The 9154-nt window shown below is 61.8% G+C and overlaps 1 protein-coding gene across 5 annotated transcripts; it reads left to right on the top strand.

Moving 5' to 3' along the window:
* The first annotated feature begins 311 nt into the window (after positions 1–311).
* LOC105494144 (cadherin related family member 5) lies at positions 312–8855 on the top strand. 5 transcript variants are annotated; one of them, XM_071074001.1, is made up of 15 exons: positions 312–459; positions 550–725; positions 996–1046; positions 3476–3568; positions 3716–3817; positions 3924–4034; positions 4121–4291; positions 4979–5069; positions 5235–5332; positions 5512–5712; positions 5866–5979; positions 6063–6147; positions 6481–6729; positions 7192–7358; positions 7537–8855. In XM_071074001.1, exons 1-15 carry the CDS (start codon positions 375–377, stop codon positions 7957–7959), a joined length of 2217 nt encoding a protein of 738 aa, XP_070930102.1. In that variant the 5' UTR covers positions 312–374; the 3' UTR covers positions 7960–8855. The 5 variants fall into 5 exon arrangements, with proteins under 5 accessions (XP_070930102.1, XP_070930101.1, XP_070930104.1 ...); XM_071074000.1 differs by having other exon boundaries at positions 6388–6729; XM_071074003.1 differs by having other exon boundaries at positions 6237–6729; positions 7537–7654.
* The last annotated feature ends 299 nt before the right edge of the window (positions 8856–9154 follow it).

The raw sequence follows: 9154 nt of genomic DNA, 5'->3' as shown, positions 1-9154 counted from the left end.
GGGCTAGGGAGGCAGGTTTCAGACACCCCAACACCAACGGCTTCTCTCCAACACCCTAGCTCTGCCCCTGCCCTGCCCCAGCCCCATGGCGCCCGTGAGCCATTCTCTAGTCCTTTCTGCCCTGTGCCTCAGTGCCTGTGGCCTGAGCCCCCTGGTTAATCCCTGTACTCAGTCTAACTTGGGCCAAATGACTGCCCCCCTTCTGGCAGTGGGCCGGACCCGCCGCCCAGCGGGAGCCCCCTTGGCAGAGGCCGGTTGTAAAGGATCATAAAGTGGGCGGCGTCTGGCTGGGGCGAAGGTCGCTGAGGTAGGAACTGCGCCAGTCCTGGACGCCAAACCCACTCGGACCCTCCCGCCAGGTGACAGCCGCCAAGATGGGGTCTTGGGCCCTGCTGTGGCCTCCCCTGCTGCTCACGGGGCTGCTTGGCCGATCCCCGGGGGCCGTGGCCCAGGTCCAGTGTACGTGCGGGCAGGGGTAGGTAGGTGGGGGCACAGGGCAGGGGGAGCCAGGGGCTGGGAGGCGCTGACCCCTCCTCTGCAACCTTACAGACTGCTCTGTGAACAAGTCCTTCTTTGAAGTCGAGGAGAACACAAATGTCACCGAGCCGCTGGTGGACATCCATGTCCCAGAGGGCCAGGAGGTGACCCTCGGACCCTTGTCCACCCCCTTCGCATTTCGGATCCAGGGAAACCAGCTGTTTCTCAACGTGTCTCCTGATTACGAGGTGTGGGCGGCAGGTGGGTGGGGAGTGGGGGCTCCCGGGAGAAGGGCGCCTGGATCCTCAGGCCACACCTTCCCCGGGGGGCCCAGGAGTTCTATGCCTGCAGGCATCCACTAACACCCATGCTTGGTGGTGCCTGCCCCAGAAGGCTGGGCCCACACCCTCAGCACTGACCACTGATGATGGGGACCCTGGGCCAGCGCCTGCCCCCTTGGCCTCAGTCTCACCACCTGTGGGGCGGGACAGTGACTGCAGACCCGTCTGCCTCCACAGGAGAACTCACTACTTGAGGCTCAGCTGCTGTGTCAGAGCGGAGGCACACCGGTGAGTCCCTGCCCCACTCTCCCCGCCCACCAGGCCACCTCAGCTGGGCTCTGCCCTGCTGGTCCAGGGCCAGTCTCTGATGACCTCACCTAGGGTGTGGTTTCACATGCCATCCCTCCGAGAGTGATGCTCACATTTCCTCCAGTCCAGACTCTGCCCTGAACTGTGGCATCCCCGTCACTGATCCCTTGTCCAGCAGATACCCCCACCCAGTGTGCCCGACTCCCACCCACTCCCTCAACCACCACTGCCCCCACAAGGGAGGCACCTTTATCCTGCCAGCCACTGGAACCACTTTGGTTTCCACTCGCCCTCCCTCCCCACGTCCCCCGCTAAGCTCCCCATTGGTAAATCACTTGGCTCTGCCCCAGCTCAACCCAGAAATCCATCGTCTGCCCACCTCCAGTCCCACCAGGGCCGGGACACCAGCACTCATTTTGGGAAACTTTCAGCCGGCCCGCTGGCTTCCCTGTTGCCCCTTGCCGGTCCCAGTCCACTCCATGTGGCGGAACAGCCTCTGTGGACGCTGTAAACCAAGGCTGCCCAGTCCACCCCAGCCCTCCACAGCTCCTTTCTCACTGAGAGTCAAACCCAGATGTACTGTGCGGAGGCTCTGCTGCAGCCTCAGAGCTCCCGCAGGCACGCTCCTCCCCCACCTGCTCAGGTCTGCAGTCTTCAGAGAAATCCCAACCGCCCTATTAGGGAATAGTTGCATCCCAGCCCCGCTCCCCCAACATCCTACTTCTTGACCAGCGGCATTTTTTTCGGCTTTATTAAGGAAAATTGCAGAATCCTGAGGCCAGCACAGGCCCCCGCCCCCCCCCACCTACCAGCAGACAGAGGGCTCTGTGCCCACCGCACACCACAGCACATCACCCACATATATCTTGGCATGTGTCTCTGAAAGAGAGGGATGCTTCTTTTTTTTGAGACAGAGTCTCGCTGTTACCTAGGTTGGAGTGCAATGGCGAGATCTCGGCTCACTGCAACCTCCGCCTCCCGGGTTCAAGTGATTCTCCTGCCTCAGCCTCCCGAGTAGCTGGGATTACAGGCGCCCACCACCACGCTTGGCTAATTTTTGTATTTTGGGTAGAGACAGGATTTCACCATGTTGGTCAGGCTGATCTCAAACTCCTGACCTGGTGATCCGCCCGCCCCAGCCTCCCAAAGTGCTGGGATTTCAGGCATGAGTCACTGTGCCTGGCCGGGATCCTTCTTTGTTTTTTTTTTAGATGGAGTCACCCTCTGTCGCCCGGGCTGGAATGCAGTGGCACGATTTCCGCTCACTACAACCTCTGCCTCCCAGGTTCAAACGATTCTCCTGCCTTGGCCTCCACCCACCTCGGCCTCCCAAAGTGCTGGGATTACAGACGCCTGCCACCACACCCAGCTAATTTTTGTATTTTTAGTAGAGACGGGGTTTCACCATGTTGGCCACATTGGTCTCGAACTCTTGACCTCAGGTGATCTGCCCGCCTCGGCCTCCCAAAGTGCTGGGATTCCAGGCGTGAACCACCACGCCCGCAAGGACTCTTCTTTTTAAAACATAACCACAATGTCGTCACACCTGGGAAAAGTGGTCACTTTCTACCTCGAATGTTCAGGATGCCGCATTCCCCATGGTCTCTGAAGGTTTTTTTTTTAACAATTGTTTGTTTGAATCAGGGTCCACGTTATGCACCTAGCTGATAATTCTCCTGAGTTTCTGTTCATCTTCACGTTTCCTTCTCCCATCTTTTCTCTTGGAGATTTATTTGTGAAGAAACTGGGTTGTCGGCTGGGCACGGTGGCTCACACCTGTAATCCCAGCACTTTGGGAGGCCGAGGCAGGCACATCACCTGAGGTCGGGAGTTTGAGACCAGCTTGACCAACATGGAGAGACCCCGTCTCTTCTAAAAATAAAAAATTACCCGGGTGTGATGGCGGGCGCCTGTAATCCCAGCTACTCGAGAGGCAGAAGGCAGGAGAATCGCTTAAACCTGGGAGGCAGATGTTGCAGTGAGCCAAGATCACACCACTGCACTCCAGCCTGGGTGACAGAATGAGACTCTGTATCCAAAAAGAAAACAAAGAAAAGAACTGGATTGTCTTTCCTCACTTGAGATTCTGCTGGTTGCATCCCCAAGTACCTGCATTATTTTTCTGTGGCGCACCTGCCACCTCCTGGCTTTATAAAGTCCTTTTTGTCTGTTGTTGTAAGTCCTGCCAGGACAGGCACCACCGGGCAGAGATTTGTCTCTTGTGATCTCTGCATCCCAGCACCTAGAGCTGTGCAGCCCCCCTGCAGCCCCCCAACACCACTGAGCGAGTGGACGGATAGCCGTCGAGGGGTGCACCTCACTCACGATGGGGAAGGATAGCGTCGAGGGGTACACCTCACTCATGATGGGGAGCGGCTGTGGGAGAGGCTGACAGCCACATCCTGCAGGTGACCCAGCTGAGGGTGTTTGTGTCAGTGCTGGACGTCAATGACAACGCCCCCGAATTCCCCTTTACAACCAAGGAGATAAGGGTGGAAGAGGTGAGGCCAGCGAAGCTGCCAGGGCTGGGCAGGGGGTGCGGGAGCCCAGGGTGAGGGCAAGGGGCGAGTGGTGGCCGGGGGCTCAACCACAGCGGGGGTCCACAGGGGCCAAGAGTGTGGCCAGACCAAGCCCCTCTCCCTCCCTAGGACACTAAAGTAAACTCCACCGTCATCCCTGAGACAGAACTGCAGGCCGAGGACAAAGACAAGGATGACATTCTGTTCTACACCCTCCAGGAAGTGACCGCAGTCAGTGCCGCCCGCCCTGCCCCAGCGTGAGCCCCTCGCCACTGACACCCGCAGCCGCCCTCGCCCTCCCAGGCTCTTAGGCTGTGTCCTCCCTGATCCTCCCCAGGGTGCCAGTGACTACTTCTCCCTGGTGGGTGTAAACCATCCCGCCCTGAGGCTGGACCGGCCCCTGGACTTCTACGAGCGGCCCAACATGGCCTTCCGACTGCTGGTGCGGGTGAGCGGCTCACCCCAGCCCTGAGTCCCACATGCTTGAGGTCCCCCTGGCCCCAGCTGCTCCCAGGCCTGATCTGGCTGTTGCAGGACACTCCGGAGGAGAATGTGGAGCCCAGCCACACGGCCACCGCCACGCTGGTGCTGAACGTGGTGCCTGCCGACCTGCGGCCCCCCTGGTTCCTGCCCTGCACCTTCTCAGACGGCTACATCTGCATCCAAGCTCAGTACCACGGGGCTGTCCCCACGGGGCACACACTGGTAATGGGGAGGGAGGGGCAGTGCCCGGGGCGGGGCCTTCTAGGCAGGTTGGAGGCAGGGACGGCCAGGATCAGAAGAAGGGCAGGGTCAGGGTCAGCGGGTGGGGCCAAGTTTGGTTGTGACTTTGAAACAAATACAGACTCTCCTTATAAACCAATCTTTCCCATCTTGAGGGAGCAAACCCTGAACACACAGAGAGGAGTGTGGGCCCCAGAGCCAGGCGGTCTCAGGGGCCTGGGGAGGTGGGCTGGGGCCCTGGAGTTCTTAAGGGATGGTGAGATCTCTGCCCTGCTCACAGTCACCACTAGGCCCACACAGGCTGTCTGCAAACCTTCACAGCACCAAGGCACCCGGGGCCACCAAACAGCACGGAGAGGCAGAAACGCAGACCCCGGGAACCCCCCGCTTCCTAAATGTCTGCTTAGCCGTCAAGACAAGCATCGTGCAAATGGCACTCAGTATCTTTGGGCAACTTATTCGTTAGTGAGGGACCCACAGGGGTGTGACTCACTGTGATACTGGGACAAGGGACAGTCCTAGACAGGCAGGGATGCCCGGCCACCAGTGGGACTGGGCCCCTCCTCAGCCAGCCCTGCCCTGGCTGACCTTGATGGGGAGCCAGAGGGGCCAGGTTGGGGCCATCCACCCCAGCCTCACGACGTGCCCTCCTCTCCACTATCCTTGAAGCCATCCCCCCTCGTCCTGCGTCCCGGACCCATCTACGCCGAGGATGGAGACCGCGGCATCAACCAAGCCATCATCTACAGCATCTTCAGTGGTGAGTGGGGCCCAGCCCTCAACAATGCCCCGGACCCCTCTCTGTCCCTGTCTCTGTCCCCACCTTGGGCTGGGGAAGCCCCAGGGGCACCTGCCAGCAAGGCAGAGCTGGCTGGGTCCCTGGGCCTCAGGAGGCCGGGACTGAGCACTTCTATCGTCCTCCCAGGAAACGTGAACGGTACATTTGTCATCCACCGAGACTCCGGCAACCTCACCATGGCCAGGAGTGTCCCCAGAGCCATGACCTTTCTTCTGCTGGTGAAGGTGAGGTAGGGACCTGCACGGGGGGCAGGGCAGTGGGGGCAGAGTGGAAGGTAGGGCGGGGGTCAGGGCGGGGGGGGCAGGGCCCCTGCCAAGTCTGCATCTATTCTTCCTGAGCCCCAGGCTTCAGCACCAGCTCCACCGTCAACCCCACAAGTCACGGCTGCCTCCCCCACCTCCAGGGCCAGCAGGCCGACCTTGCCCGCTACTCAGTGACCCAGGTCACCGTGGAGGCTGTGGCTGCAGCCGGGAGCCTGCCCCGCTTCCCCCAGAGCCTGTACCGTGGCACCGTGGCACTTGGCGCTGGAGCAGGTGTTGTGGTCAAGGATGCAGCTGCCCCCTCTCAGCCTCTGAGGGTCCAGGCTCGGGACCCGGAGTTCTCGGTAGGTAGCACACGCAAGGCTGATGCCTGCCGCCCCCACGGCAGCCTTCCTGTTGCCCAGGGTCCCTGGGTCCACCCGGCCTCCCCTCTGTGGGTGGGTCAGGGCTACAGATGGGAGGCAGCCTGGCCGGGGACTCAATGAAACCCTGTCCAGGACCTCAACTCGGCCATCACGTATCGAATTACCAACCACTCACATTTCCGGATGGAGGGAGAGGTTGTGCTGACCACCACCACACTGACCCAGGCGGGGGCCTTCTACGCAGAGGTGAAGGGCAGGGCAGGTGGGCATCTCCAAGGGTGTGGGACTTAAAGACGTGCCCAGGAGAGACAAGCCCCTTCCTGCCCCAGGTTGAGGCCAAAAATACAGTGACCTCTGGCACTGCGACCACAGTCATTGAGATACAAGTTTCCGAACAGGAGCCCCCCTCCACAGGTGAGCCCCCATCCCCAGAGACTGGAGGAACAACTGGGCCCTGGACCAGCACCACTTCCGAGGCCCCCAGACCCCCTGTGCCCTCCCAGGGACCCTCCACAACCAGCTCTGGGGGAGGCACAGGCCCTCATCCACCCTCTGGCACAACTCTGAGGCCACCAACCTCGTCCATACCCGGGAGGCCCCCCGGTGTGGGAACCAGCACCTCCCACCAACCAGCCACACCCGGTGGCGGCACAGCACAGACCCCAAAGCCAGGAACCTCTCAGCCGATGACCCCCGGTGTGGGAACCAGCACGTCCCACCAACCAGCCACACCCGGTGGTGGCACAGCTCAGACCCCAGAGCCAGGAACCTCTCAGCCGATGCCCCCCGGTGTGGGAACCAGCACGTCCCACCAACCAGCCACACCCGGTGGTGGCACAGCTCAGACCCCAGAGCCAGGAACCTCTCAGCCGATGCCCCCCGGTGTGGGAACCAGCACGTCCCACCAACCAGCCACACCCGGTGGTGGCACAGCTCAGACCCCAGAACCAGGAACCTCTCTGCCGATGCCCCCCAGCAGGAACACCCCATCCTCAGGTAGCACCCACTCCGTTGCCTTCCCTCCCTGGCTCAGATCACTGGGTGGTAGGGAAATGCTGTAGGAAGGGTCCACCCCAGGCTGACCTGGCCTGACTATGAAATCCCAGAGGGGTCTGTTTGGGACTGACAGACACAGACAGGCCAAAGGCCCTCAGTGAGGTGAACTGTGATGTGTGTAGGACAGAGGCCAGATTTGGGGTCCAGCGAATCCCATGATTCCCACAGCTGCCGGCTCACCCTGCAGGCCCCTGCCCCTCCTGTGAGCAGCCTCCTTGGTGGGGAGGGGGGGCCCAGGGTCTCGCTGGGACACACAGGCCCCTCCAGCCAGGGTCAGCAGAGCCTGAGATTTGGGAGACAGCCCAGGCCTGGGTGATTTCCAAGTGTCTCAAGCCTGGCACAGGTTGGCATGGGGAATGCCTGGGGTGCTCAACAGTGTGGGGGTGATGGCATTTTCCACAGCGATGCCAGGTGGCGGCCCCTCGGAGGACAAGCGCTTCTCAGTGGTGGACATGGCAGCCCTGGGTGGGGTGCTGGGTGCACTGCTGCTGCTGGCTCTCCTTGGCCTCACTGTCCTTGTCCACAAGCACTACGGCTCCCGGCTCAAGTGCTGCTCCGGCAAAGCTCCGGTGAGGCCCAGGGTGGAGGGCAGGGCAGGCGACCCGCAGGGAGTGGGGGACAGGAGAGGGGAGGGCAGAGGGGAATATGTGGAGGCGGAGGGGTGTCCATCGTGGAATGAGGGTGTGGAGAGGCCACAAGGCAGCAGAGACCCAGGGACCCCGCTGACGCCTTCACTCCTGCTAGCAGGAACCCCAGCCCTCCGGCTGTGACAACCAGGCGTTCCTCCCTGACGACGAGGCCAACTGGGCGCCTGCCCCCAGCCCCACGAGCGACGCCAAGCCCACGGAGGCACCGCCGACGCCCGCGGAGCCTGCGCCCCCTGGCCCCGCGCCCCCGGGCAGTGCCCCCGAGGCCCCGGCAGCGGCCGGAGCCGGGGGAAGCCCCGCAGCGGTGAGGTCCATCCTGACGAAGGAGCGGCGGCCGGAGGGCGGGTACAAGGCCGTGTGGTTCGGCGAGGACATCGGGGCGGAGGCAGATGTGGTCGTTCTCAACACGCCCACCCTGGACGTGGATGGCGCCAGCGACTCCGGCAGCGGCGACGAGGGCGAGGGCGCGGGGCCTGGCAGGGGTCCCCACGATGAGCCCGGCGGCGATGACTCGTACATCTAAGCGGCCCCTCCACCCTCTTCCCCTGCCGCGCGGGCGCTAGAGGTCCCGCTCCCCTAACCCCCGACCCAAGGCAGAATAAAGCGAGGCTCCCCAAACCCAGGCCGTGGCGTGGGGCGGGCGCGCGGGTCCGTGCGGGGCCCCATTTGCTCGCGTCCCCCATCGTCCTCAGCGCTCGAGCCCGGGTGTGCAGACGGGGGTGGCGGGTCCCGCCGCGCTGTCCCCACCCGAAGGCTGCAACGCTTCCCGTAAACCACCTGCTGTGCCCGCTGTCTTCCCGAGGCTCCGCGCCAGCTGGCCCGCGAAGTTCCTCTCCTGCTCTCACCACAGCCGGAGAGGGCACTCCCCTCCCCCAGTCTGCACTGGGGATCTCAGGCACCCGCTCAACTCAGACCTACCACTCCCGACCCGACACAGAGATTGCCTGGGGAGGCTGAAGAGCCAACGCAAATCCCCAAGACGATGCGCTTGGAAGCCAGTGGTCTCAAACATCTGCCGGGCTGGGGGTCCTAGTCCCCTTCTGAAATCTACATGGTTGGGTTGGGGCGCAGCATTAAACACCCACCCAGAGGCCTGGACTGAGGCACGCGGGTGTCGGTGCGCGCGAGTGGCCTGAGCAGGAGCCGGACCAGGAGGCCTAGGGGTGAGACACCTCCCAGTCGCTTCTCCCAAGGCCAGAGCCCAGGCTGGCCACCCATGCCCAGAACCATCAAGGGGTCCCTTGTGGGTCGTCAGCACTGTCCCTGATGAAAAGACACTATTAATTCCTTTCCAAATGTTTTAATTGCGAGAGCGTCTGATATTCTTGTCTGAACAATCTAAAGAACCCAAAGGGGGCCGCATGGTGGCTCCCGCCTGTAATCCCAGTACTTTGGGAGGCCAAGGCGGGTGGATCAGCTGAGGTCAGGAGTTCAAGACTAGCTTGACCAACTTAGAGAAACCCCGTCTCTACTAAAAATACAAAATTAGCCGGGCATGGTGGCTCATGCCTGTAATCCCAGCTACTCGGGAGCCTGAGACGGGAGAATCACTTAACCCATGAGGTGGAGGTTGTGGTGGGCCAAGATTGTGCCACTGCACTCCAGCCTGGGCAACAAAAGCGAAACTCCATCTCAAAAAAAGGAACCCAAACGGTGCAGCTGCCCCTTTTTAGAGGCACATCCACCTCCCCTTACCCACTTCCCTTTTTTGAGACTCA

The sequence above is a fragment of the Macaca nemestrina genome, chromosome 12 (assembly GCF_043159975.1).
Source record: "Macaca nemestrina isolate mMacNem1 chromosome 12, mMacNem.hap1, whole genome shotgun sequence".
NCBI lineage: Eukaryota > Metazoa > Chordata > Mammalia > Primates > Cercopithecidae > Macaca > Macaca nemestrina.
Note: the sequence above shows the minus strand (reverse complement) of the source record. Positions and strands in the feature narration are given on the sequence as shown.